Consider the following 17,726-nt stretch of genomic DNA (forward strand, 5'->3'; position numbering starts at 1 on the left):
CTTTATGCCATCCCTGTATGTCTTTGTACCATCCTTGTCTTTGTACCATCCCTGTATGTCTTTGTACTATCACTGTATGTCTTTGTGCCATCCCTGTATGTCTTTGTACCATCCCTGTATGTCTTTGTGCCATCCCTGTTTGTCTTTGTACCATCCCGGTATGTCTTTGTACCATCCCTGTATGTCTTTGTACCATCCCTGTATGTCTTTGTACCATCCCTGTATGTCTTTGTGCCATCCCTGTTTGTCTTTGTACAATCCCTGTATGTCTTTGTACTATCACTGTATGTCTTTGTACAATCCCTGTATGTCTTTGTACAATCCCTGTATGTATTTGTACCATCCCTGTATGTCTTTGTACAATCCCTGTATGTCTTTATGCCATCCCTGTATGTCTTTGTACCATCCTTGTCTTTGTACCATCCCTGTATGTCTTTGTACTATCACTGTATGTCTTTGTACTATCACTGTATGTCTTTGTACCATCCCTGTATGTCTTTGTACCATCCCTGTATGTCTTTGTACCATCCCTGTATGTCTTTGTACCATCACTGTATGTCTTTGTACCATCCCTGTATGTCTTTGTACCATTACTGTATGTCTTTGTACCATCCCTGTCTTTGTACTATCACTGTATGTCTTTGTACCATCCCTGTATGTCTTTGTACCATCCCTGTATGTCTTTGTACCATCCCTGTATGTCTTTGTACCATCCCTGTATGTCTTTGTACCATCCCTGTATGTCTTTGTACCATCCCTGTCTTTGTACTATCCCTGTCTTTGTACCATCCCTGTATGTCTTTGTACCATCCCTGTATGTCTTTGTACCATCCCTGTATGTCTTTGTACAATCCCTGTATGTCTTTGTACCATCCCTGTATGTCTTTGTACTATCACTGTATGTCTTTGTACTATCCCTGTATGTCTTTGTACCATCCCTGTATGTCTTTGTACCATCCCTGTATGTCTTTGTACCATCCCTGTATGTCTTTGTACCATCCCTGTCTTGTCTTTGTACCATCCCTGTATGTCTTTGTACCATCCCTGTATGTCTTTGTACTATCCCTGTATGTCTTTGTACTATCCCTGTCTTTGTACCATCCCTGTATGTCTTTGTACCATCCCTGTATGTCTTTGTACCATCCCTGTCTTTGTACCATCCCTGTATGTCTTTGTACCATCCCTGTATGTCTTTGTACCATCCCTGTATGTCTTTGTACATCACTGTATGTCTTTGTACCATCCCTGTATGTCTTTGTACCATCCCTGTATGTCTTTGTATAATCCCTGTATGTCTTTGTGTCTTTGTACCATCCCTGTATGTCTTTGTACCATCCCTGTATGTCTTCGTACCATCCCTGTATGTCTTTGTACATCCCTGTATGTCTTTGTACCATCCCTGTATGTCTTTGTACCATCCCTGTATGTCTTTGTATAATCCCTGTATGTCTTTGTGTCTTTGTACCATCCCTGTATGTCTTTGTGCCATCTTTGTATGTCTTTGTACTATCACTGTATGTCTTTGTACCATCCCTGTATGTCTTTGTACCATCCCTGTATGTCTTTGTACCATCCCTGTATGTCTTTGTACATCCCTGTATGTCTTTGTACCATCCCTGTATGTCTTTGTACCATCCCTGTATGTCTTTGTATAATCCCTGTATGTCTTTGTACATCCCTGTATGTCTTTGTACCATCCCTGTATGTCTTTGTACCATCCCTGTATGTCTTTGTATAATCCCTGTATGTCTTTGTGTCTTTGTACCATCCCTGTATGTCTTTGTATAATCCCTGTATGTCTTTGTACATCCCTGTATGTCTTTGTACCATCCCTGTATGTCTTTGTACCATCCCTGTATGTCTTTGTACCATCCCTGTATGTCTTTGTACATCCCTGTATGTCTTTGTACCATCCCTGTATGTCTTTGTACCATCCCTGTATGTCTTTGTATAATCCCTGTATGTCTTTGTGTCTTTGTACCATCCCTGTATGTCTTTGTACCATCCCTGTATGTCTTCGTACCATCCCTGTATGTCTTTGTACTATCCCTGTATGTCTTTGTACTATCCCTGTATGTCTTTGTACCATCCCTGTATGTCTTTGTACCATCCCTGTATGTCTTTGTACCATCCCTGTATGTCTTTGTACTATCCCTGTATGTCTTTGTACTATCCCTGTATGTCTTTGTACCATCCCTGTATGTCTTTGTACCATCCCTGTATGTCTTTGTACCATCCCTGTATGTCTTTGTACCATCCCTGTATGTCTTTGTACCATCACTGTATGTCTTTGTACCATCCCTGTATGTCTTTGTACCATCCCTGTATGTCTTTGTACTATCCCTGTATGTCTTTGTACCATCACTGTATGTCTTTGTACTATCACTGTATGTCTTTGTACTATCACTGTATGTCTTTGTACCATCCCTGTATGTCTTTGTACCATCCCTGTATGTCTTTGTACCATCACTGTATGTCTTTGTACCATCACTGTATGTCTTTGTACCATCCCTGTATGTCTTTGTACCATCCCTGTATGTCTTTTGACCATCCCTGTATGTTTTTTGACCATCCCTGTATGTTTTTTGACCATCGCTGTATATATTTTGGGTTGTGTTGGGGGTTTTGTATTATACCTAGCATATGCTAATGTTTTACCATTTTTTGTATTTCAAGTGGAATCACAAACTTTATTGAAAAAAATGACCGTTATGGCCCTTGGGCCTCTGTCTTGTTTACATAGCCTTGAAGCATCACACGTCAAAACTTCAAGACTTTTCTGACCTGGTTGATGTAGAAACTTTTGGATTTCGAGGAGAAGCTTTGAGTTCCTTGTGTGCATTGAGGTAGTATACCTATTTAAATGTATTAACTAAAGATTATGTGTATTTTGTCACAATTAGTTGTGAACACAAGGTCTATGATAACTGTACAAAAATATTTTCTATAAGCAATCTGATAATATGATGAAAAATTGTTTGAATGAATTCTATATAGCCATTTTGTGTAGAGCCAAGGTGATCCTGTTGAATTTGTTTAATTTGCTTGGTTTATCACCCCTTCAACAGCCAGGGTCATTTTGAGGCAGAGTCTCATTGTAGTAGTTGGTGACCACCTCACTAAACAACATACGGGAGGTCCTCGCACCCTCAGATCTTCACTTAAAGTTACATGGTTGGCATTCTAACTGACTGAGCTTTTGCAAGCCCCCTCAACAATGTTAAAGGTCAATGTCATTGAGGTCATTGATAATATATTATTTGCTGTCAGCAGTGCATATTATTACATTAATTCAAGAAACACGATCACAAATGAGTATTCACCAGAGTTGACAGGGGTAATTTTTTTTGTGATTTGTCAAGAACAAGATCCTTCTAGTGACTTCTAGCGACCTCAAAATGTGGGTACAAGGTCCTTTTGGGACTTCTAGTGACCTCAAAATGTGGGTACAAGGTCCTTTTGGGACTTCTAGTGACCTCAAAATGTCCATGTAGCAACAATATTTTAAAACTCAAATTTAGAGGACATTTGTATGGCATATTATATAGGCCTGCTTTTCATAAAAGAAATCACTGTGAAATGAGAAATGTACAGTTGTACTGACTTTAACACAGAGTAACTTGTTTTGTGTCAGTGGAATGACTATCATAACCAGACATTCCAGTTCAGATGTGGCAACAAGATTGGAATTTGATCACAATGGCAAAATTTCACAGCGAACCACTCAGGCTAGACAGGTAGGTATCGATCAGTTTATTACCACATTAATAGGTAGTAGTGGTCAAACATCACAAATTGTAGTGGTCAATACCTTATTCAGACATAACAGATAGTAGTGGTCAAAACCCTAGTCAGACATGACAGATAGTAGTGGTCAGTACCTTAGTTAGACATGACATATAGTAGTGGTCAAAACCCTAGTCAGATATGACAGATAGTAGTGGTCAGTACCTTAGTCAGACATGACATATAGTAGTGGTCAGTACCTTAGTCAGACATGACATATAGTAGTGGTCAGTACCTTAGTCAGACATGACATATAGTAGTGGTCAGTACCTTAGTCAGACATGACATATAGTAGTGGTCAATATCCTAGTCAGACATGACAGATAGTAGTGGTCAGTACCTTAGTCAGACATGACAGATGGTAGTGGTCAGTACCTTAGTCAGACATGACATATAGTAGTGGTCAGTACCTTAGTCAGACCTGACATATAGTAGTGGTCAGTACCTTAGTCAGACATGACATATAGTAGTGGTCAGTACCTTAGTCAGACATGACATATAGTAGTGGTCAGTACCTTAGTCAGACATGACAGATAGTAGTGGTCAGTACCTTAGTCAGACCTGACATATAGTAGTGGTCAGTACCTTAGTCAGACATGACATATAGTAGTGGTCAGTACCTTAGTCAGACATGACATATAGTAGTGGTCAGTACCTTAGTCAGACATGACAGATAGTAGTGGTCAGTACCTTAGTCAGACATGACAGATAGTAGTGGTCAATATCCTAGTCAGACATGACATATAGTAGTGGTCAGTACCTTAGTCAGACATGACAGATAGTAGTGGTCAGTACCTTAGTCAGACCTGACAGATAGTAGTGGTCAATACCTTAGTCAGACATGACAGATAGTAGTGGTTAGTACCTTAGTCAGACATGACAGATAGTAGTGGTCAGTACCTTAGTCAGACCTGACAGATAGTAGTGGTCAATACCTTAGTCAAACTGGATATGGGGACTATCTGATAGTAGGGGTTGGTAAGGTAGACAATGTGATATGGGGACTATCTGATAGTAGGGGTTGGTCAGTTAGACAATGTGTAAAGTTAGGTTTGGATATGGGGACTATCTGATAGTAGGGGTTGGTCAGTTAGACAATGTGTAAGTGAGGTTTGGATATGGGGACTATCTGATAGTAAAGAATGAAGTGTAGTAAGGGACGATAACTCGTTATCGTTCCTTACGGAACGTAATGATAGTATGAGCTAATTCACAATTTTTGCCGGCTATTGTAGCGATTTGGGAGCGGAAAAAATGGCACATACAATTTTGATGGTCTTTTGAACCATTGTAAAACTTGGCTCGATCTAGGTCTGGATGTATCTGGTATCCCTGTGGAAATTCGTATTTATGAAATATTTTGGGTCAAACATGCCAAAATCGTCACTTTGACTGGTAGCTTCTGTTTAACCGGTCCTTAAAAATCAGCATTTCAATCCAAAAATCTGAAACTCCAAACATAGCAAGAAGAGATAGTTTTGAAGAAAAGCGTATCTTTAGTTTTTCTATATCTTTCAAAGAACGGCCACAATAGGGTTTTGAAAAAGGGTCGTATTTTTTTCGAGAGATTAACGGATGTTACGTCACGAGTCACCGAAATATCCGATCAGGCCCGGATGCATTCACCTTCCTATTAAATCTTCTGCCCAAACGGGAAAAACCCACAATCTATTTTTGATTTGGTTCTGTGGTCCCTAGAAGCCCTGATTTTGACATCATAATGATATGCATGACATTTTTTTTTTTATCTTTGATGGTATATGTAATTATTTATCGATTAGAATACCGCGAGTACATCTGTTACTAAGATGAACTTAGGGTTGATTGTTTGCTTGTTTTATCACCACGTGTATATATTGCAATCAGGATCGTTTTGAGGCTGGGTCTCCTTATAGTAGTGGGTGACTACCTCACTGAACAACAACACACGAGAGACCCTAACGTATGCTTGCATAGATGCCAATTGATGTCTCATAATCAATTAATGTGTCATATTCCAGAAAACTGAAGAATTGTGAAAATTATTACAGTGGTAGCCCCCAAACCTTCAATTCCCCCGCGCCAGTATTAATATTTAAATGTAATTGAGAGTTTTAAATGTCGCGCAAATAAATTAAGTGCAAGTGAGGAAATTAAGTGAAAGTGAGGAAATTAAGAGCAAGTGAAAGTATTTATGCTAAAGGAAATTAAAGGAAATAAAGGTTTTGGGGGTTACCAGTGTTATAAGATAACCAATAATCTATTAACTCCCCCACATAAAAAAAAAATTGACACAAATGTTCTTCAAGGTCATGGGGTTTGCAACTGATCTTTTATTTTCCGATCGGTCAGACTTAAGACGACCGCCACAGACTTATTTACCTCTGACTGGTGAAAATTTAGATATTGTTTGATTTTGATTACCATTGGTATATGGTATATATTGGTATTAGGGGACTGCAAATTCCATTGCATGGGTATCATTGCCATATCAAGGCTTCTGATTGGTCAAAGTTTAGACAATGGATATGGATGCAAAATGGTAAATAAGGGAGTTCGAATTCAACCACATGGGATTCATTGCCATAGCAACCACATGGAGGAATTCAATTAGTCAAATTTTAGATGCAAATTCAACCTCACGGATTTTCTTGCCATAGAACCACGCTGAGGCTTCTTATTGGTCGAAATATTGACATTGAACGATTTTGATGTAAACCAGGACTCGTGCATGGAACCTCTGAACTCAAGACGGACATTTCTGTATCATCCTCAGCATTTATTTTTTTCTGTCTTTCGTGCTCATCCAGAGTTATCTTCCCTAACTACACTTCATTCTTTCTGTGACACTCCTTTAGGTGTCACCCCACTAGTAGGGGTTGGTAAGGTAGACAATGTGTAAAGTGAGGTTTGGATATGGGGACTATCTGATAGTAGGGGTTGGCAAGGTAGACAATGTGATATGGGGACTATCTAGGTATTGTGATATTTCCCGACTTAACACTGAGTTTTCTTCTCAAACTGATACCTGAATGGTGTTTCAGGTTGGAACAACAGTTATTGTTCAGAACATTTTCTCCACCCTGCCCGTGCGACACAAAGAGTTCCAACGGAATATTAAGAAAGAGTTTGCCAAGATGATCAATGCTGTGAATTCCTACTGTATCATTAGTACTAATGTACGCATAACCTGTTCTAACCAGACAGATAAAGGGTAAGTGGTGTGTGTGAATAGTGTGGTGTGTGGTGTGTGAATAGTGTGGTGTGTGTGTGTTAATAGGGTGGTGGTGTGTGTGAATAGTGTGGTGTGTGTGAGAATAGTGTGGTGTGTGTGTGTGTGTGAATAGTGTGGTGTGTGTGGTGTGTTAATAGTGTGGTGTGTGTGTGTTAATAGTGTGGTGTGTGTGTGTTAATAGTGTGGTGTGTGTGAATAGTGTGGTGTGTGTTTAATAGCGGATGGTGTGGGTTAATAGTGTGGTTGTGTGTGTTATGTTAATCGTGTGGTCTCGGTGTGTGTGTTATATGTGTGGTGTGTGGTAATAGTGTGGTGTGTGTTGTGTTACTAGTGTTGTTGCTGTGTGTCATCGTGTGGGTGTGTTGTGTGCTCTGTGTGGTGTGTGTTGTGTTGGTGTGTGTGAATAGTGTGGTGTGTGTGTGAATAGTGTGGTGTGTGTGTGTGTGTGTGTGTGTAGTGTGTGGTGTGTGTAGTGTGCCTGGTGGGTTGTGTTCCTCGTGTTGGTGTAAGTGTTCATGTGGTGGTGTGTGTGAGTGCCTCGTGTGGTGTGTGTGTTCTGTGTGTGTGTGTGTGGTTTGTGTGGTGTGTGTGTTCCTCCGTGGTGGGGTGTGTGTGTGCCTCGTTGGTGGTGGTGTGTGTTCCTCGGGTGTGGTGTGTGTGTGTGTGTGTGGTGGTGCCTCTGTGTGTTGGTTGTGTGTGGTTGCCTGTGTGGGGGGTGTGTGTGTGTTAATAGTGTGGTGTGGTGTGTGTGTGTGGTGGTGTTGTGCCTCGTGTGGTGGTGTGTGCCTCGTGGGGTGTGTTTGTGTGTTCTCGTGTGGTGTGTGTGCCTCGTGTGGTTGTGTGTGTGTGCCTCGTGTGGTGTGTGTGTGTTCCTCGTGTGGGTGTGGTGTTGGGTGGTGTGTGTTGGTGTGTGTGCCTCGTGTGGTGTGTGTGCCTCGTGTGTGTGTGGTGTGTGTCTCTGTGTGGGTGTGTGTGTATCTGTGTGGTGTGTGGGTGTGTCTGGTGGGTGGTGTGTTTGTGGTGTGTGTGGTTTGTTGGTGTGCTGTGTGGTGCGTGTGTGTGTGTGTCCTGTGTGGTGTGTGGGTGGTTGTGTGGTGGTGGTGGTTGTCTGTGTGGTTGTGGTGTGCTGTGTGGTGTGTGTGCCTGTGTGTGTGGTGTGTGGTCCTGTGTGTTGTGTGTGTGTGTGTGTCTCGTGTGTGGGGGTGGTGGTGTGGATGTTCCTGTGGTGGGTTGTGTGTTCCTCGTGTGGTGTGTGTGTGTTGTTGGTGGTGTGTGTGCCTCGTGTGTGTGGTGTTGGGTGTGTGGTGTGTGTGTGCTCGATGTGTGGTGTGTGTGTGCTCGTATAGTGTGTGTTGCTCGGTGTGTTTGTGTGTGCTGTGTGGTGTGTGTGGTTCCTCGTGTGGTTGTGTGTGGTGTGTGCCTCGTGTGGTGATAGGTGTGGTGCCTCGTGTGGTGTGGTGTGTGTGTCTTGTGTGTGTGTGTTGTCCTCAGTGTGGTGTGTGTGGTCAATGTGTGGTGTGGGTGGTGTGTCGTAGTGGTGTGTGTGTCTGTGTGGTGTGATGTGTGTGCATCGTGTGGTGTGTGGTCTGATGTGTGGTGTGTGTTGCTGTGTGGTGTTGTGTCCTTGTATGTGTGTTGTGTGTGTGTGGTGTATGAGTATGTGTGTGGTGTGTGTGTGTGTGGTGTCCTCGTGTGGTGTGTGTGGTCCTAGCGTGTGTGGTGTGTGTTCATGTGTGGTGTGTGTGGTGCTGTGTTGTGTCTGTGTGTGCCTGTGTGGTTGGTGTGCTTGTGGTGTTGTGGTTCCGTCGTGTGGTGTGTGTGTGTGCCTCGTGTGGGTGTGTCTGTCCTGATGTGGTGTGTGTGTGTGGTGTGTGTGGGTGTGTGTGTGTTAATAGTGTGGTGTGTGTGTGTTAATAGTGTGGTGTGTGTGTAATAGTGTGGTGTGTGTGTGAATAGTGTGGTGTGTGTGTGTGTGTGTGTGTGTGTGTGTGTGGTGTGTGTGTGTGTGTGTAGATAGTGTGGTGTGTGTGTGCCTCGTGGGTGTGTGTGTAGTGCTCGGGTGTGGTGTGTGTTGCCTCGTGTGGTGTGTGTTGTTGCCTCGTGTGGGTGTTGTGTGTTTCCTAGTGTGGTGTGTGTGTGGTGTGTGTGTGTGTGGATAGTGTGGTGTGTGTGTGTGAATAGTGTGGTGTGTGTGTGTGTTAATAGTGTGGTGTGTGTGTGTTAATAGTGTGGTGTGTGTGTGTGAATAGTGTGGTGTGTGTGTGTGAATAGTGTGGTGTGTGTGGTGTGTGGTGTGTGTGTGTGAATAGTGGTGGTGTGTGTGTGTGGTGTGTGTGTGAATAGTGTGGTGTGTGTGTTCTGTGTGGTGTGGTGTGATGCCTGTGTGGTGGTGTGCAGTGGTCCTTTCGTGTGGGTCCTGTGTGGGCTGTGTTAGTGTGTGTGGTGTTATCGTGTGGTGTTGTGTGCTAGTGTGGTGTGTGTGTGTGCCTCGTGGTGTGTGTGTGGTTCCTGTGTGTGTGTGTGTGTTCTGTGTGTGTGTGTGTTCTCGTGATAGTGTGTGTGTTCCTCGTGTGATAGTGTGTGGTGCCATGTGTGTGTGTTATGGTGCGTGTGGTGTGTGTGTGCTCGTGTGTGTGTGTGTGTGCTCGTGTGTGTGTGTGTGTGGTGGTGTGTTGCTGTGTGGGTGTGTGTGTGTGTGTGGTGTGTGGTGTGTGTGTGAATAGTGTGGTGTGTGTGTGAATAGTGTGGTGTGTGTGTGAATAGTGTGGTGTGTGTGTGTACTAGTGGTGGGTGTGGTGTGGTCCTAGTGTGGGTGTGTGTCCTCGTGGGGTGTGTGTGTTCTCGTGTGGTGTGTGTGTTGCCCGTGTGGTGTGTGTGTCACTGTGGGGGTGTGGGGTGGTCCTAGTGTGGTGGTGGTTGCCATGTGGGGGGGTGTGTGTGTGTGTTCCTCGTGTGTGTGTGTGTGTGCCTCTGTGTGGTGTGGGGTGGTCCTCGTGTGGTGTGTGGTGTTCCTGGTGTGGTGTGTGTGAGTCTGTGGGGTTGTGTGTGCCTGTGTGGGTTTGTGGTGTGACCTGGTGTGTGTGTGTGTGTTAATAGTGTGGTGTGTGTGTGTTCTCGTGTGTGTGTGTGTGTGCTGTGTGTGGTGTGTGTCGTGTGTGTGTGTGTTGTGTGTTACTCGTGTGGTGGTGTGGTGTTCCTGTTTTGGTGTGTGTGTGTGTGGTGTGTGTGTTAATAGTGTGGTGTGTGTGTGTGTGTTAATAGTGTGGTGTGTGTGTGTATAGTGTGGTGTGTGTGTGTGTGTGTGTGTGTGTGAATAGTGTGGTGTGTGTGTGTGAATAGTGTGGTGTGTGTTAATAGTGTGGTGTGTGTGTGAATAGTGTGGTGTGTGTGTTAATAGTGTGGTGTGTGTGTGAATAGTGTGGTGTGTGTGTGAATAGTGTGGTGTGTGTGTTAAGTGGTGTGTGTGTTGGTTCGTGTGGTTGTGTTGTGGGTTGGTGTGTGTACCTCGTGTGGTGTGTGTGTTAATAGTGTGGTGTGTGTGGTAATAGTGTGGTGTGTGTGGTAGTGTGTGTGTGTATGGTGTGTGGTAGTGTGTGTGTGTGTGTGTTCCTCGTGTGGTGTGTGTGTGTTCCTCGGTGGTGGTGGTGTGTTCTCGTGGGTGTGTGTGTTACTCGTGTGGTGTTTGTGTGCCTCGTGGGTGGTGTGTGTGGCACTGTGTGGTGTGTGTGTGTGCCTCGTGTGGTGTGTGTGGTGCCTCGTGTGGTGTGTGTGTGCCTCGTGTGGTGTGTGTTCGTGTGGCTGTGTGGTGTGTGTGTGTGTGTGTCCTCTGTGGTGTGTGTGGTGTCCTCGTGTGGTGTGTTGGAATAGTGTGGGTGTGGGGGTGTGTGCCTCGTGGGTTGTGTGTGTGTCCTGTGGTGTGTTGGTGTGTCTGTGTGGTGTGGTTCCTCGTGTGGTGTGTGTGTTCTGTGTGATAGTGTGGTGTGTGTTGGGTGGTTGTGTGTGCCTCTGTGGTGTGTGTTCTGTGTGGTGTGTGTGCTGTGTGGGTGTGTGTGTTCTGTGTGGGTGTGTGTGCCTCGTGGTTTGGGTGGTGGGGTGATGTGGTGTGTGTGTGTGTTTCGGTGGGGTGTGGTGTGTTGTGGTGTAGTGTGTGTGCCTCGGTGGGTGTGTTCTGTGTTGTGTGTGTGTGCTGTGTGTGTGTGTGTTTGTGGTGGTGTGTGTGTGTGGTGGTGGTGTGTGTGTGTGACTCGTGTGGTGTGTGTGTGAATAGTGTGGTGTGTGTGTGAATAGTGTGGTGTGTGTGTGAATAGTGTGGTGTGTGTGTGTTAATAGTGTGGTGTGTGTGTGAATAGTGTGGTGTGTGTGTGAATAGTGTGGTGTGTGTGTTAATAGTGTGGTGTGTGTGTGAATAGTGTGGTGTGTGTGTGTGTGTGGTGTGGGGTGTGTGTGTGCTTTAGTGTGTGTGGTGTGTGTGGTGTGGTGTGTGTGTTCATTGTGGGTGTGTTGTGGTCCTCGTGTGGTTGTGTGTGCCTCGTGGGTGGTGTGTGTGTGCCTCGTGTGGGTGTGTGTGTGTTCCTCGTGTGGTGTGTGTGTGCCTCGTGTGGTGTGTTGGGTGTGGTGTGTGTGGTGTGTGGTGGGTGTGTGTGTGTCTCGTGTGGTGTGTGTGTGTTGTGTTGTGTGTCCTCGGTGTGGTGTGGGGTGTGTGTGGTCGTGTGTGTGGGGGGTGTGTGTGTGCCTCGTGTGGTGTGTGTGTGCTCGTGTGGTGTTTGTGTGCTCTGTGGTGTTTTGTGTGTGCCTGTGTGTTGTGTTGTGTGGTGTGGTGTGTTTGTGGTGTGTGTGGAGTTTGTGGTGTTGTGTGGGTGTGTGGTCCTCGTTGGTGTGTGTTGCCTCGTGGGTGTGTGTGTGTGACCCGGTGGTGTGTGTTCCACTGTGGTGTTGTGTCACTAGTGTGGTGTGTGTGTCCTGTGTGGTTTGTGTGTGTGTGTGCCTCATTGTTGGTGTTGTGTGTGCACTCGTTTTGGTGTGTGCGTCTCTAGTGTGTTGTCTGGTGTTGTGTGTGCCTCAGTGTGGTGTGGTGCCTTTGTGTGGGTGTGTGACTCGTGTGGTGTGTGTTTTGCCTCATTGTTGTGTGGTTGCCTATGTGTGGTGTGTGTGTGTGCCTCGTGTGGTTGTGTGCCTTGTGGTTGTGGTGTGTGGGTGTGTGTTGTGTTGGTGTGTGTTGTTGTTGGTGGTGTTTTTCATTGAGGGGCTAATTTTTTCTTTGCAGTTTTTTGGGAAATTTTTTTTTTTTTTCTTGGGTTTGTTTGTGTTTTTTGGGTTTGTTTGGTTTTTTGGGTTTGTTATGTGTTTTAATTGAGAAGTTTGTTATGTGTTTTAATTGAGAAGTTTGTTATGTGTTTTAATTGAGAAGTTTGTTATGTGTTTTAATTGAGAAGTTGATGTGTTTTCAGTCAGAGGTCTATTGTCGTCTCCAGTAAAGGAAATACAAGTCTAAAAGACAACATCTCCAATGTTTTTGGACCCAAACAGGTGAGTTGACCAGACGACCAACTACAAACATGCAAGAGAAACACTAAAGTCATGTGACAGTAAACATCATCTTTAATTTCTGAGACAACTATTGTGTCATGTGACAGTAAACATCATCTTTAATTACTGAGACAACTATTGTGTCATGTGACAGTAAACATCATCTTTAATTACTGAGACAATTATTGTGTCATGTGACAATAAACATCAACTTTAATTACTGAGACAATTATTGTGTCATGTGACAATAAACATCAACTTTAATTACTGAGACAATTATTGTGTCATGTGACAATAAACATCAACTTTAATTACTGAGACAATTATTGTGTCATGTGACAATAAACATCAACTTTAATTACTGAGACAATTATTGTGTCATGTGACAATAAACATCATCTTTAATTACTGAGACAATTATTGTGTCATGTGACAGTAAACATCAACTTTAATTACTGAGACAAGTATTGTGTCATGTGACAGTAAACATCAACTTTAATTACTGAGACAATTATTGTGTCATGTGACAATAAACATCAACTTTAATTACTGAGACAACTATTGTGTCATGTGACAATAAACATCAACTTTAATTACTGAGACAACTATTGTGTCATGTGACAATAAACATCAACTTTAATTACTGAGACAATTATTGTGTCATGTGACAATAAACATCATCTTTAATTACTGAGACAACTATTGTGTCATGTGACAATAAACATCAACTTTAATTACTGAGACAAGTATTGTGTCATGTGACAATAAACATCAACTTTAATTACTGAGACAACTATTGTGTCATGTGACAATAAACATCAACTTTAATTACTGAGACAAGTATTGTCATGTGACAATAAACATCAACTTTAATTACTGAGACAACTATTGTGTCATGTGACAATAAACATCAACTTAAATTACTGAGACAACTATTGTGTCATGTGACAGTAAACATCAACTTTAATTACTGAGACAAGTATTGTGTCATGTGACAGTAAACATCAACTTTAATTACTGAGACAAGTATTGTGTCATGTGACAGTAAACATCAACTTTAATTACTGAGACAAGTATTGTGTCATGTGACAATAAACATCAACTTTAATTACTGAGACAACTATTGTGTCATGTGACAATAACATCAACTTAAATTACTGAGACAACTATTGTGTCATGTGACGGTAAACATCAACTTTAATTACTGAGACAAGTATTGTGTCATGTGACAGTAAACATCAACTTTAATTACTGAGACAAGTATTGTGTCATGTGACAATAAACATCAACTTTAATTACTGAGACAAGTATTGTCATGTGACAGTAAACATCATCTTTAATTACTGAGACAAGTATTGTGTCATGTGACAATAAACATCAACTTAAATTACTGAGACAACTATTGTGTCATGTGACAGTAAACATCAACTTTAATTACTGAGACAACTATTGTGTCATGTGACAATAAACATCAACTTTAATTACTGAGACAACTATTGTGTCATGTGACAGTAAACATCATCTTTAATTACTGAGACAATATTGTGTCATGTGACAGTAAACATCAACTTTAATTACTGAGACAACTATTGTGTCATGTGACAATAAACATCAACTTTAATTACTGAGACAACTATTGTGTCATGTGACAGTAAACATCAACTTTAATTACTGAGACAAGTATTGTGTCATGTGACAGTAAACATCAACTTTAATTACTGAGACAAGTATTGTGTCATGTGACAATAAACATCAACTTTAATTACTGAGACAAGTATTGTCATGTGACAGTAAACATCATCTTTAATTACTGAGACAAGTATTGTGTCATGTGACAATAAACATCAACTTTAATTACTGAGACAACTATTGTGTCATGTGACAATAAACATCAACTTAAATTACTGAGACAACTATTGTGTCATGTGACGGTAAACATCAACTTTAATTACTGAGACAAGTATTGTGTCATGTGACAGTAAACATCAACTTTAATTACTGAGACAAGTATTGTGTCATGTGACAATAAACATCAACTTTAATTACTGAGACAAGTATTGTCATGTGACAATAAACATCAACTTTAATTACTGAGACAACTATTGTGTCATGTGACAGTAAACATCAACTTTAATTACTGAGACAAGTATTGTGTCATGTGACAGTAAACATCAACTTTAATTACTGAGACAAGTATTGTGTCATGTGACAATAAACATCAACTTTAATTACTGAGACAAGTATTGTCATGTGACAGTAAACATCATCTTTAATTACTGAGACAACTATTGTGTCATGTGACAATAAACATCAACTTTAATTACTGAGACAACTATTGTGTCATATGACAGTAAACATCATCTTTAATTACTGAGACAACTATTGTGTCATGTGACAATAAACATCAACTTTAATTACTGAGACAACTATTGTGTCATGTGACAATAAACATCAACTTTAATTACTGAGACAAGTATTGTCATGTGACAATAAACATCAACTTTAATTACTGAGACAACTATTGTGTCATGTGACAATAAACATCAACTTTAATTACTGAGACAACTATTGTGTCATGTGACAGTAAACATCAACTTTAATTACTGAGACAAGTATTGTGTCATGTGACAGTAAACATCATCTTTAATTACTGAGACAACTATTGTGTCATGTGACAGTAAACATCAACTTTAATTACTGAGACAACTATTGTGTCATGTGACAGTAAACATCATCTTTAAATACTGAGACAACTATTGTGTCATGTGACAGTAAACATCATCTTTAATTACTGAGACAACTATTGTGTCATGTGACAATAAACATCAACTTTAATTACTGAGACAACTATTGTGTCATGTGACAGTAAACATCAACTTTAATTACTGAGACAAGTATTGTGTCATGTGACAGTAAACATCATCTTTAATTACTGAGACAAGTATTGTGTCATGTGACAGTAAACATCAACTTTAATTACTGAGACAAGTATTGTGTCATGTGACAGTAAACATCAACTTTAATTACTGAGACAACTATTGTGTCATGTGACAGTAAACATCAACTTTAATTACGGGACAACTATTGTGTCATGTGACAGTAAACATCAACTTTAATTACTGAGACAAGTATTGTGTCATGTGACAGTAAACATCAACTTTAATTACTGAGACAATATTGTGTCATGTGACAGTAAACATCATCTTTAATTACTGAGACAACTATTGTGTCATGTGACAGTAAACATCAACTTTAATTACTGAGACAAGTATTGTGTCATGTGACAGTAAACATCATCTTTAATTACTGAGACAAGTATTGTGTCATGTGACAGTAAACATCAACTTTAATTACGGGACAACTATTGTGTCATGTGACAGTAAACATCAACTTTAATTACTGAGACAAGTATTGTGTCATGTGACAGTAAACATCAACTTTAATTACTGAGACAATATTGTGTCATGTGACAGTAAACATCATCTTTAATTACTGAGACAACTATTGTGTCATGTGACAGTAAACATCAACTTTAATTACTGAGACAACTATTGTGTCATGTGACAGTAAACATCAACTTTAATTACTGAGACAATTATTGTGTCATGTGACAGTAAACATCAACTTTAATTACTAAGACAATTATTGTGTCATGTGACAGTAAACATCAACTTTAATTACTGAGACAATTATTGTGTCATGTGACAATAAACATCAACTTTAATTACTGAGACAATTATTGTGTCATGTGACAATAAACATCAACTTTAATTACTGAGACAATTATTGTGTCATGTGACAATAAACATCAACTTTAATTACTGAGACAATTATTGTGTCATGTGACAATAAACATCAACTTTAATTACTGAGACAACTATTGTGTCATGTGACAGTAAACATCAACTTTAATTACTGAGACAAGTATTGTGTCATGTGACAGTAAACATCAACTTTAATTACTGAGACAATATTGTGTCATGTGACAGTAAACATCATCTTTAATTACTGAGACAAGTATTGTGTCATGTGACAGTAAACATCAACTTTGACTACTGAGACAAGTATTGTGTCATGTGACAGTAAACATCATCTTTAATTACTGAGACAAGTATTGTGTCATGTGACAGTAAACATCAACTTTAATTACGGGACAACTATTGTGTCATGTGACAGTAAACATCAACTTTAATTACTGAGACAAGTATTGTGTCATGTGACAGTAAACATCAACTTTAATTACTGAGACAATATTGTGTCATGTGACAGTAAACATCATCTTTAATTACTGAGACAACTATTGTGTCATGTGACAGTAAACATCAACTTTAATTACTGAGACAACTATTGTGTCATGTGACAGTAAACATCAACTTTAATTACTGAGACAATTATTGTGTCATGTGACAGTAAACATCAACTTTAATTACTGAGACAATTATTGTGTCATGTGACAGTAAACATCAACTTTAATTACTGAGACAATTATTGTGTCATGTGACAATAAACATCAACTTTAATTACTGAGACAATTATTGTGTCATGTGACAATAAACATCAACTTTAATTACTGAGACAATTATTGTGTCATGTGACAATAAACATCAACTTTAATTACTGAGACAATTATTGTGTCATGTGACAATAAACATCAACTTTAATTACTGAGACAACTATTGTGTCATGTGACAGTAAACATCAACTTTAATTACTGAGACAAGTATTGTGTCATGTGACAGTAAACATCAACTTTAATTACTGAGACAATATTGTGTCATGTGACAGTAAACATCATCTTTAATTACTGAGACAACTATTATGTCATGTGACAGTAAACATCAACTTTAATTACTGAGACAAGTATTGTGTCATGTGACAGTAAACATCATCTTTAATTACTGAGACAAGTATTGTGTCATGTGACAGTAAACATCAACTTTAATTACGGGACAACTATTGTGTCATGTGACAGTAAACATCAACTTTAATTACTGAGACAAGTATTGTGTCATGTGACAGTAAACATCAACTTTAATTACTGAGACAATATTGTGTCATGTGACAGTAAACATCAACTTTAATTACTGAGACAACTATTGTGTCATGTGACAGTAAACATCAACTTTAATTACTGAGACAACTATTGTGTCATGTGACAGTAAACATCAACTTTAATTACTGAGACAAGTATTGTGTCATG

The 17,726-nt window shown here is 40.5% G+C and overlaps 1 protein-coding gene across 5 annotated transcripts in view; it reads left to right on the top strand.

Annotated features, from left to right (window-relative positions):
- LOC117339364 (mismatch repair endonuclease PMS2-like) overlaps positions 1-17,726 on the top strand; it is a 72,078-nt gene that overhangs the window by 11,890 nt on the left and 42,462 nt on the right. For all 5 annotated transcript variants that reach the window (XM_033900915.1, XM_033900948.1, XM_033900924.1 and 2 more), the window contains exons 4-7: positions 2,744-2,846; positions 3,635-3,737; positions 6,810-6,979; positions 12,448-12,526. In XM_033900915.1, coding sequence (XP_033756806.1) covers positions 2,744-2,846; positions 3,635-3,737; positions 6,810-6,979; positions 12,448-12,526 — 455 coding nt within the window. The remainder of the gene's footprint in view (positions 1-2,743; positions 2,847-3,634; positions 3,738-6,809; positions 6,980-12,447; positions 12,527-17,726) is intronic.

Source organism: Pecten maximus, chromosome 1, assembly GCF_902652985.1.
Source record: "Pecten maximus chromosome 1, xPecMax1.1, whole genome shotgun sequence".
In the NCBI taxonomy this organism is placed as follows: Eukaryota; Metazoa; Mollusca; class Bivalvia; order Pectinida; family Pectinidae; genus Pecten; species Pecten maximus.